The sequence below is a fragment of the Lissotriton vulgaris genome, chromosome 4_1 (assembly GCF_964263255.1).
Source record: "Lissotriton vulgaris chromosome 4_1, aLisVul1.2, whole genome shotgun sequence".
Lineage (NCBI taxonomy): Eukaryota > Metazoa > Chordata > Amphibia > Caudata > Salamandridae > Lissotriton > Lissotriton vulgaris.
The window spans coordinates 394844269-394861132 of NC_141691.1; the positions used below are offsets into that span (position 1 = coordinate 394844269).

General features: G+C 43.6%; 1 protein-coding gene across 1 annotated transcript in view; it reads left to right on the plus strand.

The window, feature by feature from the left end:
• The window catches only part of LOC147718790 (connector enhancer of kinase suppressor of ras 2-like), a 1944591-nt gene extending 1928377 nt beyond the window's left edge, over positions 1-16214 (plus strand). Inside the window, exon 25 of the mRNA XM_086967239.1 lies at positions 15877-16214. Within this exon, the coding sequence (XP_086823365.1) occupies positions 15877-16092 (216 nt within the window). The 3' untranslated portion in view covers positions 16093-16214. The remainder of the gene's footprint in view (positions 1-15876) is intronic.
• The last annotated feature ends 650 nt before the right edge of the window (positions 16215-16864 follow it).

Sequence of the window (16864 nt, forward strand, 5' to 3'; positions counted from 1 at the left end):
ACAATGCAAAACACCCAAGCATCCCCAACAGCACATCAGTACCATACATATCACCATAGCATTATGGAGCACCACTTTCCTGTGCTAGTCATAGACCCTATATGGTGACGTGGCAATGAATACAGTGTGTAGGGCCAGAAGCATCTGGGCTCCCACTACCTGGAATGTGATATTGTTCTGGCAGCAAGGACCTCATCCGAGGTTTCCCTTGTCCTGCCTTCACCACAACCAGCAAGTGCCCCCCACGTATGTTTTGGAAAACAGGGGGGCATGCACACTGCCAAATTCGCCAGGGAGACCCTGCCTCGTCTCCCATGCATCAGGAAAATCCCTGCAGAATTCCGCAGCCCAAGAAGACTGCTCTGTGGTTGCAGCATGTCTGGAACCCCATGGGGCTTCTCAGACTGCTGCTAATACTGCGGAGCATGCAAAGGGGAGATCTGCTGGAGTCTCCTTCTTCCGGTGGGCAGGAGTGGTGGAATGCAGCTGTCGGTGATCGTGCAGCGCAGCTGTGAGCAATTCAAGCGGCTCAGTCCCCACGGGGTACATGTCACCACCGAGTGTGGGGGCGCTCACACCCACACCACCCAGGCACTATGAGGACCTCTCTCTGGGTCCCCCCCCCCACTCCCCAATAGAGGAGGCAGCTGCCTGCATTTGTGTGGTGCAGTCGCAACAGCAAGCACTCTAAGGCGTGTATAACAAGGCAGCTGCCTACTTTAGTGTGGTGCACCTGCAGGTATCCTGCCATTTCCCTCGGGTGCCTGGCTAACTACGCCTGGAACAAGGCTTCCACATCCCTAAGGCAGCACACATCGCAGTTCTCTTTCCAAAGGGAAGGGGGCCACGCTGAAGGGGGATTCCGTGGTGCGCGCTGCGGCGAGCAGCCCGCGGTTCATTCTACCTTTGCCACTCAGGCTGCACACATGCGGTTTCCTTTCCAAAGGGATGGGGCCACACTGGAGAAGGTTCTCGGAGTGCATTGCTAAGACAAGCAGCCTGCGCTCCTTACTCCTTTATTGCAAAATGAGCCCGTATCTCTGGCTTGCGCAACAGAATGTAAATCACACAGGGCATTCAGCGATTAAGGCCCCATGTAAATACACACTAGAGACTTCCCCTAAAAAAAAAGTGCACAGCGGTTTCTCCAATAATGAACCACAGGGAGGCTTTCAGCAACCAAAGATGAATCGCTTCACCATGCGCTACAGTTTGCAAGGACAAGGTGCATAACAGCACTCCTTGGAGAGCACTGGGGGCATCAAAGCATGAGTGAAGGCAGAAGTCCAGCATACAGGGTCCTTTTGGGCAGGTCGGGACAACAAGCAAAGTCCCATGAGGGTTCCTCCTGGCAGCACAACAGCTCCTCCTGGCAATGTGCAGTTTGTAGAGCCAGCAGCGTCTTGTTACAAGTCCATGCAGTGTCTAAAACCATGCACTTATACCCATAAAGTCTCTGTTCTGGGGACACTTCCAGCAAGTTTTAGAAGTGCACATCACCCCCATTCAATCCCCAGCCCTGGCTCCAGACACACTACAGTGGGGGCGGAGACAGCATTGTGAAAAACAAGCACAGACCTATTCAGATGTAGGTGACAACTCCTCCCACCACTCTAAACCCATACCAGCCCTATTCAGCCCAACTATGAGTTGCCCATGAAAGGCAAGACACGCCTCAACTCCCTTTGTGACTCTATAGAGCGAATGCATATTCCCTGCTTCTGTCAGTCTAACCCAGATGCTGAATATGCAACAAGGCAAAAAGAACAATTGATGGACAGAATGCAGAACGATATCATACAATCACCCAGTACCGAGATGTGGGCCTAAATCCATTGGTGTTTTGCTCACCATGCCATTTCAGTTTGGACCCAGCCAATGGGAACAGTCCCGCCCGAACTGCTACGCCAGGTCCTCCCTGGACTGGAAACAGGCATCCTAGTACCGGTTTCAGGCTTTCAGCTCTCATCAGCCAGGATAGTTTGACTCCAGTGGCATGGAGAGCACGGGACCCAGGTCTGGGCATACCCGTCCAACTCGGGGTGACAAATGCAAAAAAAACAATTGATGGACAGAATGTAGAATAATATCATACAATCACCCCATTACAGAGATCAGGGCCTAAATTCATTGTTTTTTTGCTCACCATGCCATTCCAGTTTCAACCCAACCATATGCAAATCAGTCTTGACCCTGTGCCCAATGGAAACAGTCCAGCCCATACTGCCAGGCCCGTCCCCGCTGGACTGGAAACAAGTATCCTAGGACCGGTTTCGGGCTTTCAGCCCTTATCAGCCAGGATAGCTTAACTCCAGTGGCATGGAGAGCACGGGACCCACGTCTGAGCATACCCGCCAAACTCGGGGTGACAAATGCAAAAGATCACTTGATGGGCAGAATGCAGAACAATGTCATACATTCATCCCAGTACAGAGATCTGGGCCCAAATCCATTGTATTTTTGCTCAACATGCCATTCCAGTTTGGACCCAGCCATATGCAAATCCGTCTTGGCCCTGCACCCAATGGGAACAGTCCAGCCCGAACTGCCAGGTCAGATCAACCCTGGACTGGAAAGAAGCATCCAAGGAATGGTACACAACCAGGCAGGGCACAAAGAATCATAAGCACACAGAAATACCCACTTCTAACAGTGGCATTTCTAAAATAATAATAACAAATCTGCTTTCAACGAGAAGCAGGTTTTTCACCACTATTCCAAACATGCCAAACATGGCCACGCTACCACTTTCACATCAGAAGTTACCACTGAAGCAATTCCCAATGCAAACCTATGATAGGGCAGCCTCACATCAGTGATAATAGGCTGTTTGTCACTACCGGGACATGCCGCACAACAAAGGCACACATCCTACTTTTTACCTACAAAGCACCATGCTGATAGTGCTACCTAGGGCCTACCTTAGGGGTGCCTATATGTAGTAAAAAAGGAGTTTCAGACTTTCCTCTGCAACTGCATATTTTAAAATGAGATCAACTACACACTCTAATCTTATTTACAAATCAATCTGTAATCAGGTGAAATCAGGGCTCTCACCAGAAGTGGTGGGATAGAAGAAGTAATTGGATTAATATTGGCATCAGACAAACATAGGGCAGGGTAGCAATTGAGCTTGGTATCTACAAAGCTGGATAGTATGCAAGGTCTTTGTGTCAAAAGTTGACAGAGACAGTAAATACATGCAAGCTAAAAGACCAGTGGCCATATTACACAAAGTGCCATGGGCGGGCAATGGGTGTTTGCTCCCGCTTTGTGCGCCCCCGGGGCACTTTGGTATTACAGAAGGAGTTGCAGATGCCTGTGCTGCCACTTCTGTAATAGCACCAGTGCTTTCTCAAGAGGGTGTTGCCTCATTTGCATGGGAGTGTGACCCCATGCGAATGAAGAAATCCCTTTGCCTCTGCGGCAGCAATATTTTATAGATGTGGACATAGAGGCAAAGAATCTGTCAGCGAGTGCACTAACCCTGCGGCCCCTAAAAGGTGGCACACTGTCAGTGCACCCGCTAATATCAGCCTACACCCACCTGCAAGGTATTCCCTGATCCCCTTTAAAAGTGCAGGTGATTTGCCACCTGCACAGTGAAACAGAGCAGCTGCTTCAAAGCTGCTCTGTTTTTTACCTGACAGCGCGAGTTCACGACTGCCCTGGGGGCATGGCATCCTTTGTAACAGGGCGCCCTTTCCCTGTTTGTGCCCTGTTGATCTGTATTAAGGTGCCCCAGGCAGAAAACAGGGAAAATGTGCCCTTTACAAAATAGGGCCCCAGGTGCACATTATAGTAGAATGCATGCTGCCTACAGGGAAATTGTACTGTGTCTGTGGCAGTCTTTCAGCTATGATGAAATATGCAAGCATGCCCGTTTCCAATACAAGGTCATCATTGTCTGCAAGTGCTTGCCCCTAAAAAGAAGTGGATGAGAGAACATGCAGCCTGGAGTACCCTTTGTGGAAATGTACCAATCTATTCACATAGATCTCAGAACAGTTAAAGAAATGGGTCTATATGTGTGCAGATGTGTATGATTTTCTAGGAAACCATAAGCAACTCCAAAGTGTTTAGTCAGAAGCTGGTTGCTAGTTCAGGTTGAAGCATTGTTTGAATGTGAACAGTGACGCGTGCATTCAATTATTCTTCGTCCTGAACTAGTAATCCGCTTCTGACTGAAAATCTTTCGGAAATGTTTATGATTATTTTCCAAACATACTTTTATTGATTTTATGAATACATACATTGGGGAACCAATACCGTAGAAGATGAAACGATCATCCTCATGTGAGGAACTACATTTATAACGTAGTTTAGCTTAAAATTCTTATTAGTATTGACCCAAACTAATGGCTAGAGGCCAAATGAGTCCATGGACCCCACTGAGTAGCTGATATGGACCCTCAAGGGTCCCCAGGTTAAGAACTGCTTGTCTAGGCCATTGCCTCGATAGTCTTTGTGGAAGGTGTAGTGAAGTTTGAATTTTATCCTTACTTCTAAAGTAAATCGGTTGAGTGTTTTCACGGTAGGTTTGGTGTGGTTGCATTTTTTTTGTAGGTTGAAGCACATTCTGACTGCCTATTTCTGTAGCCGTTGAATGCGAGTAAAGAGTTCCTTGGAAAGACATGTAGAAATTATATTGCAGTATCCCAGTTGTGCCATGGCCAGGGTTCTTGTGAGGACTATAAAATTCCCAGTTTAGAACAATGGAAGGATTTTCTGAAGTTGTGAGAGCTGGAAATTGATGCTCTTGATCAATAAACAGTTTTAGGAGAAAAGAGTTCAGAATTAAAGATTATCACCAGGTTCCTGACCTTTTTGTTACTCGGTAAGGTTATAGATCATAGGGCCAGTTAAACATTGATGAGACAGGTTTGATTTCTCCCATAGCAAGGATATCAGTCTCAGTTCCATTTATACAGAAGAAGCTCCTATTCCTCCAGTGGAACATACAGTCCAAGCAAAAGGTGATGTTGGTGAGATGATTAGTTAGATTGTCTAGTCAGAATTCCATTTGTGTGACATCCGTGTACAATTAGAAATACACCTGGTTCTGGTTGAGTAGCTGAGTTCAGGGCTAGATGGTATATATTGCATAGCAGGCATGAGAAGGGAAGATCTATGAGGAATGTTCAAGGCCCCTGGCAAAAGACATGTGGCTGACTTAACTGCCCTGGGGTTCCGCATCACATACCGTGCCCTGGGGGCACAACGGGCATTTGCGCCCGCTTTGCACACCCCAGGGCACGTTGGTATTATAAGAAGGGGCCATAGGTGCTTGCGCGGCCCCTTCTGTAATACCAATAGCGCTGGTGCACATAACCCTTTGCCTCTGCACCATATTACCGACAGGGGCACAGAGGCAAAGCAGCCCTCAGGTGGCGCACTGTCAGTGTGCCATCTGAAAGAAGCCCTCTACAGGGGGCAAAGGGGTCCCATGGACTTCCCAGACATCCCTTTGCACTGGAACCACCTGCAACCACCTGTAAGGGGATCTCTAATCCCCTTTAAAAGTCCAGGCAGGTTGCCATCTGCACACTGAAACACAAAGCGGCTGTAAAGCAGCGAATCTGTATTTAATGTGAATGTGCTGCCCCCAGGGCAGCAATAGTTTGTGGCTGCCCTGGGGGCAGCGCATTCCCCATTATACGGCACAATTTCCTTCATTGCACTGGGCGCACCTTTTTAAAGGTGCCCCCGGAGCAATGAAGGAAAGTGCGCCGCATGTGTAATGCAGCGCCAGATCTTTATTAAGTTATGATACACACAGCTTAAGCTTCTGGAAGGCCCCATGTTATCAATATTATAATAAGCAACAGTAGAGCAAGAGGGTGGGCTTTAGTTCAATCACTTCAGCATTTGCCTTCCATGTGTTTTTCATGTGTTTTTCATGGTTTGCCAATGCATGGTTAAGTTGTCCATCAAGGTCTTGACATTTTGAAACTAGTTACATTGTACCATTGGTGTTATGATTGGGTTTTCAGTCATCAAATAGTCCTTTCGTTGAACTGCAGATGCAATGTGTAGTTTGATGCTTTCACTTTGATGGCACAATAATATTTTAATTTAAGATTTATGCGATTTTTGGCCCATGAAGTGTTTGAGGTTTGGATGCCTTAGCCACCATTAAGGTACAGTACTGTTTGCTAATCATCCTTGCCCATTTATTTATTTCACTTTGCTGTCATGATAGCATATTGAGTTGGCATGCTCGCTTATATGCTTTATTAAAGATGAAATGCAAATACTGATAATCTGTCAATAGTGCCTTTTATGCAATATTTTGCTGTGTGTCTTTCATCTTCTACAGTTCCAACACAAACATAATCTTCTGACTTCTTTTCATAATACTGTTCTTTGAGGATACAGTTCCTTAACTCTAATAATACAGTCTACTCAGAAATGGGTCACTATTCCGAACTTACATAGATGCGGATTCTATATAGGATTTTCTTTCTAGGACAGCAGGGGATATCACACACAAATTAACTATTACTAAAACCAGTGTCTTGTCACCTCTCTTTCCATTATCTTTCTAGCAGGGGGGGAGTTGGAAATTAATTGATAGTTAGACAGAAATGTGGCATCTTAAGTTATTTGCTAAGAGCGTTGAGAGTTTTCTGGGCACAAATCCATGGCTGAGTGATGTAAAGATCAAGTGTTGGGTCTCCGTCACAAGGGAATGGAGCAATTATTTGTTAAACAGCAGTCCATTGGTGAACTGCATGCTTTTATCTTGGTGTCCGTGGTCAGCAACTCAAAGGTCGGCTGATCAGCGCATTGAAGAAGCGGTGGTGCAATGGGTATGATAGAAGATTGTGCTTGTATTTTGAAGGCTGAGTCAGGGGTTTAGGGGATTTTTGCTTCAAAGAATTCTTTTTTTTTAAGTTTGATTTATTGAAGAAAATAAAGGGGGAGGAGAGGAGGGGGAAATGGGGAGAAAGAGTTACAGTACGTAGATATATAAAATAAGCAATACAGTGGCAATTCTCATGAAAGGTAAGCATAAAAAGCATGAACAATTATGAACAATAGCTTGTGAGTATAAATGAAAGGTAAAAAACAATAAATTGAAATTTAATAGGTACTGCAATCGGGTAATAAGAAAATCATGGGGGTTTATGTACTTCAACTGTGGTGAGATCAGGAGAAGGATGTGCAGGAGCAGTGGAGGAAAGCTTTGTTACTAACGGAAGCCAAATCAGGTCCCGTTTAATAGCCAGGGATATGGGGGAAACATAGTTGGTATCCAGACGATGATGAAAGCAGACCGCATTCCACCAAGATTGGTAGGAAATATTTGCAGCTTGTTTCCAGTTTGAAGTGATGGTATGGAAAGCTACAGCTATAAAGAGGTCGAGTAAAAGATAATGGCTGGGAGAAAGAGGAAGGTCCGGTGAGAGGGAACCTAGAAAAACTTGTGTAGGGGAAAAGGGAACCTGGAAGTGAAAAATGTTTTGTATTTGCTTCCAAACCAGTTGCCAGAACTGGGCAGTAGGAGGACAGTCAAAAAGTATATGTTTGAGATCTGCAGGTGAATGAGGACATGACCAACAAGTAGAGGGAGTATCTGGTGAAAAACGGGAGAGAGCCAGTGGGGAGAATAAAGTTCTATTATAAATGAAATATAAAGTTTGGGTAGTATTAGCAGCTCTAGAGGTTTTATGAAGTTTAGACCATATTTTGTCCCAAAAAGGTAAAGCAATTCTGAGAAAAATCCGATTCACAGGCAGTCTCGATACGAGATTTTAGTCTATCATTAATAAAGTGGAAATAATTATACAGAGCAGAAGCAGAAGGAGAAGTTTCCAATAGGAGGGAGGTAGATCTACACTCCAAAGGAACTTCATTGGAGGGTGATAGGGAGCGAAGATAAGAGATCAAGACTGGAAGAAGGGCAGCGTGTTGCGCCCGGGCAGAAGTGGGCAGTGAAAAGAGGGATTGAAGTTCCTGAAAGGAGAGAGGAGTACCCTGAGAGATTAATTGAGGCATCCAACATATTCCTCGAGAATGCCAAGTTTTCCAGAAGATGGAGCGGTTATGGATTTTGAGAATTGAATTGTTCCAGATCGGTTGTTTGTGGATGGAAAGGAGGGAAGGGTAAGAGGAAGATAGAAATGGTAGAAGTAGATTCCGAGAGTGAGAAATGACAGGCGTGCAAAGCCGAGTTAAGGAAGATGTAAAGGCCATGAATTCACGAAAGGTAAATGGAGAAATGAAGGAGGATTCTATACTCAACCAGACAGGAGGATAATAAGGAAGATCTGAAGAAAACCAGCGAATTGATTGTTTCAAGGAAAAAGCTCAATGATATTCCTTAAAATTAGGAAAACTTCAAAGAATTCTAACATTACTTTGCATTACTGAGGATACATGCATGGGCTGCTATTTAATTCAGCACAATTCAACTGTTCCTAGTAGTACTGTAGATTTCCTTTTTTTGCTTTGAAGCTTTTTTGCTGTGTTTGTGTCAAATGTGCCCACGGGTTCTGCCATTATTCTGCAGCAGAACATATTTGGTTAACACCTTCCCATGGCTGGGCTTGAGTGCATCGGGTGGCTGCGCCCGCATTTACCTGGTAGTTCTTACTCTGCTGGGGGGTCCTCCCTGGTGCTGTCTGGGTTAGAGCTGGTCCTGTGGTCGGCATTCTAGAGGTCATGTTGCCATGCTCCCTGACAATCATGCACTGGTATCACCATGATGGGTCGGGGCTCCCTTATGTCTTTTTTCTACCCCTCATTGCTGCCATTCCGTGTTTCCCTATGGAACTATCCCAATTTCTGATGGTGGAGTTTTACATTCTTTTGACATCAGATTTCTTTCAGGTCTTTTCTTCCTAAATAAAAGCCTTGAAAGGGATTGTCCAGCATACCATATTCCTGGTTTCTGGTTCTGGTTTCCTTCTTCATTCCCAGTCTGCCTTTGTTGTACTGGTGAATTCGGGGGGTTTGTCTGCCTTGTCGCTTTTTTGTCCTTGTGATTTCCTTAGACGGCACATTCCAGCTTTGTGTTCCCTTCACTGGCTGACAAGGTGGCTTTCAGAAGTGATCCTCCCAGCTTCAGACCTCCTAAAATCCAGTCTAGATTGCCCACCTTGCTTCCAGCTCTTAGGAGTTTGGTTCAGTAGGCCTTTTTCACTCCCTTATATGCTCCATTGCAGCCCCTTCTTCCGGTAGGGGTAGGCTCATTTTAGTTTAAGTAGTTCTTCAGTAAGTGACTTGTTGCATAATATTTCTCTTTCCTCTTTTATGGAAACAGTGTTGCACTACTAATGGTCTCAGACAAACTTTTGCTCCTGCCCTCACCAAGCCACGTTAAGGGAATTTTGCCTATGTATCCCCACCTCACATGAGGCTCCATTACAAATGAATTTTCTATCTCATAATGATGCATCCTAATACAGCTCATCTTGGTATGTTCATTTATTCATTTGTGTATTTATGTAGGAGTTTTGTATAGTACTACTTATTGCCATACAGCCGCTTTAAGGTTTGAACAGAGCAATCAAAACCATACAAAACTAAATCGCTGGAGGTCATTGAGATTCAAGAGAATGTAAGGAAAGCCACCAATTATTCTTCAGATGCTGCCTGTGGTAGACCTTGAGTCGAATGCACCTCAGCCTACATCTGTTTTGAGAAGTTTGAGAAGCTGTTCTCATTGCTGTTAGAAGATTCATTTTCTAGGGAAGAAATCTTAAACGAAGTGCCTTGTTTTCAGTGTGATTATGAAAAGAATATGCTGTGTACACAACAATGAAGAAAATATCGCATATACATAATGCGGAGTGTGTCTCCTTTAGCTGCCAATGAAAATGTATACTCTATGTGACTGTTGAGAGGGGATCAACTATGGTGCCTATTCACAAAGGTAAATTTACATGTGGAACTTTACTCATGTGTAAATCTAAGCTTTTGTGGTATTCACCATTTCCAAGTGTAGGTTTACACCCAAGTCTCGTCTTACATTTCTCCACCCCCTCAGTTCAGTGGGTGGCAGCATCTAAGTCTGAATTTACTACTAGTAACTTTACACATGTAGGTGGCAATCTCCACTACCATGTTGGAGATTTACCAAAAAAAGCATTATTATAAAATGTAATTGTAAAATCATTAAAAAAATATTTTTAACATAGAACTTATAAAATAAAATGTTACAGCACATTCAAAAAAATACTTGTTAAACGATGAAGCATTTAAATATATTAATTTATTTTATAATTATTTATTTTTAAATTAAAAAATACATCCTCACTAGCATTTTGTATTGTTAATGAATATTTAGTAGATTGAGTTTAAATAATGTATCAAGCACTAACCTGGAGTCCGTGTCCCATAACTTGCACCCCTCTCATGTCTAAACTGGGGTGGCAGAGTGGGCTAAAGGACGGTGATGGATTAAACCCAGATCTGATGACTGGGTGTGAGTGTTTGATTGGTTCAGATGCTACATCCATCACCACCCCCTTTTGTACCGCTTTGTTTGCCATAAGTTGGCAGGGTATGCTCAGACGTGAGTCCCTTGCTTACTTTGCCACTGGATTCAAGCAAGCCTGGCTGAAGACTGCTGTAATGCCAGAAACCGGTCCTAGGAAGCTTGTTTCCGGTCCAGGGAAGGCATGGCTTGGCAGTTCGGGCTGGACTGTTCCCATGAGGCACAGGGGGATAGGGCCCTGTGGCCATAGAAAGCTCAGGGATGAGACAATTCAGCCTTTAGAGGCTTGGGGAGGGGGGTGCCTCCTCAAGCCTCTGAAGGCCAGGGCGCCTCCCTGGTTCTTCAATGGCTTGGGAGGGGGGCTGTGCAGCCCCCCTCCTCTTATTTTAATATATCAGCCCAGGGGATGGGGTCTCCAGGCCTTTGAAGCGTTCAGGAGGGGGGGATGTAGTTATGGGAACTTTCCGCCCCAGGGGTGAGTGCCCCATGGCCTATAATGGCTCAGATAGGGGGGCAACTTGCTCCTTCCCCTTATGTTATGCAGTCTGGGGTGTTCTCCCGAGGGCCTGCATGCGCTGCTCTGCAAGAAATTTAGTAAGCGGATTTTCAAAGTGCTACCAGAGAGGTTTTTGCTGGCCTCAAGCTTGCGGGCATGCACTTGTGAACGTGCACAGGGCATCTGGCTTTTGTAATGGCTCATTAAGCCTTACAATGCTCCTCCATCCCCTCTGTTTCTCTGCTCTCACTACCCCCTCCCTTCTCCCCCTCCCTCTTCGTCAGCTTCATTTTCAGGCACCCTTAGAGCATGTGATATTACTTTCACTTTCACTGCCGTATTTTCTTTAGCATTCTCGGCTCAGGTTACCTGTTTGGCTTAAAATCCTGAACAGCGCCACATGAAGATTAAACTAGAAGCCTCACTTAGGTGTGCTGATTCCACTCACCCTTCCTTCTGTGTTGCTCTCGTAGGTAATTGACCCATCAGACACCTTCTACGACCTTCCTGGAAGTGACTAATGAGATATTTTATTGCTTTCTCTGACTCGTTAAGAGTCTCTGCTTTCCACCCTGCCGGCAACCTGAAGTTCGGCAACCGCAGCGTCAGAGCCACAGATACGTCAGACCTCAGGTGGGCTTCTCCACACGCAGGTGCTCGAAATGAGACTTGAGAAGCGCATTTAGGTTGTCGTAAATGCGGGAACTACAGAAGCTGTGTCCCTCACAAAAAGCAGGAGTGGGAGGAATTTCTCCGGTATCCCATTGATTCTAGACGTGCAGGGCAGCACTAGTCCTCCTGTGCCCGGCCGCAACTCACCAGGAACTCCAATCGTCACGCTGTTTTGATCAGTGTGAGATCCGCCGGTGGGTGAAGCAAATTCCCTAATCGTCGCCAGAAGCAGCAAGTGTAGTAGGTGTACACCATTATCTGCTTCAAATGTGTTTTCTTCTTGATAGGCTTCACCCACGACATGGAACAACTCTCTGGTCTGAAGGTCGAACCGCAACTGCCATTCGAACCTTTCTACCAGCGTTCACTCCATGCGCAGGTACACAACTGAATCACAAGACTGAACAAACATTCCAATACATTGCCAATACTACATGTGCACCCAGGGCACCTTCCGAGCATGAGAAGTCTGATGCTACCTCTACAATGCTTCCCACGGTGGACAAGTCCTTCTTTCCACCTGTCTGCTGTCTCCCGCCCACTTCCAACCCTCACTCACTTCTCTATATGTAAATGACCCCCCTCAAACATCCTATGATTCCACTTAATCTCCCTGGAGTAAAAAAACAATATTTTAAAAAATGAATCTCACCTAGTGTAATGTACTTGGTGCTTGTGCAAAGCAATGCAATGCCCGTGGCCCGAGGCTGTGCTATTTAAATTGTAAAAAACAAAAAAAGTACAGCGCTACATTGCTTTGAAGTTAGGCACGAGTTACATAAATCAACATGCACACTTAGTAAATAGAGGACAAATCAAATGCTCTAACGAGGGCTCATCTCCAGAAATATCATTAATATTACATTGTAAATCTAAATTTTATTTTACTATAAGGTTTTTGTCCTGGCTGGCACGCACATTTGTAAATGTCAGCTCTTCCGCAGAGCATTAATGCAGTCTGGCTTCAAACTATTAAAGAGACATTGAAGCAATGACTCTAGTTATACGACACCCCGCCTCCAGAGTAGAGGCGCAGCCTTTCACAGCTGTCAAATCTCTCACATATTGGGCTCAGGCAGAGACATTATAGAGCTCACAACATTAATTTGGGCATTATAGGTTACTCGCTGCTTTTCTTCATTCGGTTTGCTCAGTTCCCATATCTTTGATCTGTGTGCCTTTCTTATTTTTCTGTAGTCACTAGTGAGTGCACCCGAGTTGTTAATGACCAGCTCCTGCTCAGTTGCTTGTTCAGCTTCCATTAGAGAATTTTTAGTTCCGTTGATGAGTGAAGTAAAGGGCGGTGTTACGGTGGTCCTAACATGTTATTTATTTTATTCTAGGATCGAACAGCAGTACACATGTGGATATACAGTACCGGAGATATAAATAATACAATATAAAATACAGTGGTGTAGTGCATCACATCAGACCTAAAAATCAATAATAAATATAAAAAACACAAGCAATTAATGAGAATGTGCAAACATAATCATGGAATTATCATAAATACAGTCAATACGTTAAAGATAACGAACATCAGATGGAAATTCCAGTTTTGTACAATTCAGATGAAATGAGTTCAGTGCCATTGTGCTTCGTGCAGTCCCTACTTGTAAAATCACAACATTGCATCAGTTATCCCAATTATATACACCAAAATTAGGATAACAAGACACAAAAAACCTTCTAGTAAGCCAGTTTTGTACAGATACAGGGGAAAGTGTCATTGCCCCTCATAGAGTCCATATATTTAAAATGACAGTGATCCCAATTAAGTACAATAATAGTGGGATTACAGCAATGCACCTAAAACCTTCAAGTAACAAGGTACTGAAAATCCCAGTATCAGAAAGTAAACCATCCCTCTTCCCCCTAGAACTCAGAAAACAGGTAGTGCAAATACAGTGCCCCACTAAAGCGGCATACTATAGTGCAGTCATGCCATAGCTACTTAACATGTTTAAATAAATGCAATGAATGTGCAGCTTCAATAAGGCCAACTGCACCAGTTTACTAATACGGAAATGTAAACAGCTGTCAGCATATCTGAGGTTGCACTAATAGGAGGTCGCTCCCACATTTTCAATTTAGTCATGATACTGCCAAGAGGCATTACATCTCTTTAAGCGCCCAACCCGTCTTGCATATGCCTCCTCAAACTTCTTTGTTCTGAGCATTTTTTTAAGCCACTCTTGGTATGTTGGAACAGGACATGTTCTCCATTTTTGGAGAATCAAGGAGCGAGCAATCGAGAATGCAAATAATACAAACCCCTGTCTCCATTTGCCAATGCTGGAGTTCTGACTCTGATAGAAAACCCCGAAAAGTACCACCCAAGCTTCTTGATCTATCTTAGCCTGAAGACAAAGACTGATAGCAGAGTATAGTTTTTTTCCAAACTGCCCCAGCTTGTGACAAGTATCACAAATATAAAGCCACGCCCCAGCAATGAAAACAATGATCCCCAACCGAGGGGTCCATTCTATGAAGGGCTGCAGGAGTATAATAATGCCATCCATCTAGATAAAAAAAGACATCCTCTTAACATTTGCCGCTCATAATGACTTTTAGCCTCTACCAAAATAAGGGCAGTCATTCTCAGAAAGACGACATTGTGTAGTCAGCCAGGTTTTTTCTGCTGCATTCCATGGTTACTTAATAACCTATGCCAATTTCCAGTTTCCTGACCTTAAAAGCAAACGTATAAAAGGACGAAGGTCTTAACTAGATTCTTGGCAGTGATTACTCAAACAAGCATTGGCATAACCAATTGGTCTCGCCTTTTGGACCTTATAAGTGTTTAGCCATGCAACAGTTGATGTTGTTGTACCAAGGATATTGTGCTGCATAACTAAAAACTTATAAGGTCCCAAAGCGAGACCTATTGGCTATGCCAATGCTTGTTTTATTTACTTCCGAACAGAGGACTAAGTCCTGCAGTCCTCTATTGGCTGCCGGCAATAGTTTTCTCATATTGCTGGCAGTCAAACCGAGCACTCGCCCTGGGAGTCTGGCTCCTGTGGGAGCAAGATGGGCAAGGTGAAAAAAAGCTCCCACAGCCAATCAGAACACATTATTGTTTTTTATTTGGTTCGAGAGAGAGAGTCCCTTGAACCCAACAATCCAAATATTTTTCAACCTTAATTTCTCAAAAACTGCTAAATGGATTTACACCAAAGCACAAAAAGCACAATCTGCAGACCAAGATCTAGATTCCTGACAAATTTGGTATAATTCTGCTCAGCAGTTTTTGCTGTAGCCCTGCCTAAAGAAGTCTATGGAAAATGCATGAGAATTTTACCTTTTGGAACCTCCTTCTTTCTCAGTCCCCACTGGACGGATCACCCTGAAACTTACATTGCACCAAGTAGTCAAAAAGTAGCACTTTAAAAAAAAGGTTTTGTGGAGATCATCTAATGGTGTCAAAGTTATTAGCATCACAAAAAAGTCATGTCCTATGCAAATGCTGACCTAACTATAACTACTCAGTGGTGCTACCACTGGGTAATATATATTTAATTATCTTAACTTTCCAATGTGGTGTTATTTAAATTGCTTGCAGCCACTGTTTTCTATGTGATGGCCATGTGTGGTGCTAGGCTTACTGTAAGGCTAGGCCTAAGTACATTTATGTCTGTTTTTAGACCTTTAGGGATGAAGTAGTTTTAGAAGTGTAATTTGTGTACACCAATAGGGTACCTCTTTTTTGGGTGTATGTTTCTATTATCATCCTTAAATCCCTCCTTATATTTCCTTTAAACCACTTCTATTTTTGAGTAACTATTCCCTATTTTCCCTACCACTATCCATGGCCCGTCCTGCATTTACAATTAAAATGTGCACTTTAACTGTGCGGAGGTCTCCACCAATCCACATAGAATAGATCAAAAAGGCAGATTTCTCCGCATGTAGGCTTGTGAATAGCATTTTATAGTGCATGCATTCATAGCACATGAAGTAGTAGTACAAAGTACAGTTTATGAATAGGGCCCTATGTGCCTTTTAGCTCTAGAGCAAGGCGTTTTAGAGACCTCCCAAATTTATATTTTCCTGTCTATGTCGGCCATCTTCTTCGGCAACAAGGCCATTTTTCATGCAGTCTATTGCTCTCTTGTGTTAGATAGGAAACTGCGAACAATGGACCTGTTATGTTTATAGAATTACCTTGATGACCTTGAGCTTGTGAAAATAATTAATCTCAGTAAATAACCTTAGGTATTGCTAGAAAGTCACTTATTTCATCTCAATTGTCATCTTACAGGCAAAAGAAGGGGACCTAGCCATTATCAACAACCTTCTGGAAGATCCCAACTTGACTTCAAAGAAATTCAAAGAATGGAAGCAAAATAACTATGAGTTTTTCTTGGACATTTGTGAATACAGCCCTGCCATGAAACCACAGAATGGATCTTCTGAACTTGTAGTCACAGCTCCAATGCTGACACATACACATTCATTCATTGAGACGCACGTTTGACCAAGACTCAACACCATGGAAAGAAGCTGGATATATAACATGGCAAGCATTGTTGATATTTGCAAAGGATGCGCTCAGTAGCACTGTAAATACGTTGGATACGAGAATAGTGCCACAGGATGCCTACCACATTGCATGATAAGACAGTATTAGTCTGTTCTGAATATTTTTGTTTGCTATTATCATATGACGTATATATACAGATCAGCATTATAGGGAGGGATTGGAATGGAAACGTAAACGAAGATGAATACTTTTATTCTAGTACTGTATTGAAGTAATGACTACAGTGAAAAGCTTCTACAGACATTTTATATATTTAGATATATATAAATATAAATATATATATACATAAAGCTATTCCTATGTAGACACTTGTATCTATGTATATAAAATGTAAAATGTTAGATTATAGTTACATGAAACAAATATTCCTGAGTTGAGATCTTCAGTAGATTTTTGATTCAGGATAGGTACAATAGCAACAACACAGAAGCTATGTTCACCACTGTTAGTATGTCACGTTTGATTGTCTCAGTATTTACAAGATGAAATGCCTACCATTCTGACAAAATATAAGAGAGGAGGCAGAATTACAAGAAAAAGGGAAGGTCAACCCCTATAGTGCCTTAAGATGTACAGTGTGCATCCTGTAAAAAGACGCTCACATGGCCCTATGGGACTGCGTCCGGCTACCCTCCTCCCGTGCTGGAAGCGGAACCCACCTGTTCCCAGGTACTGATGAGTGGTCGAGGGACATACAAAATGGTAA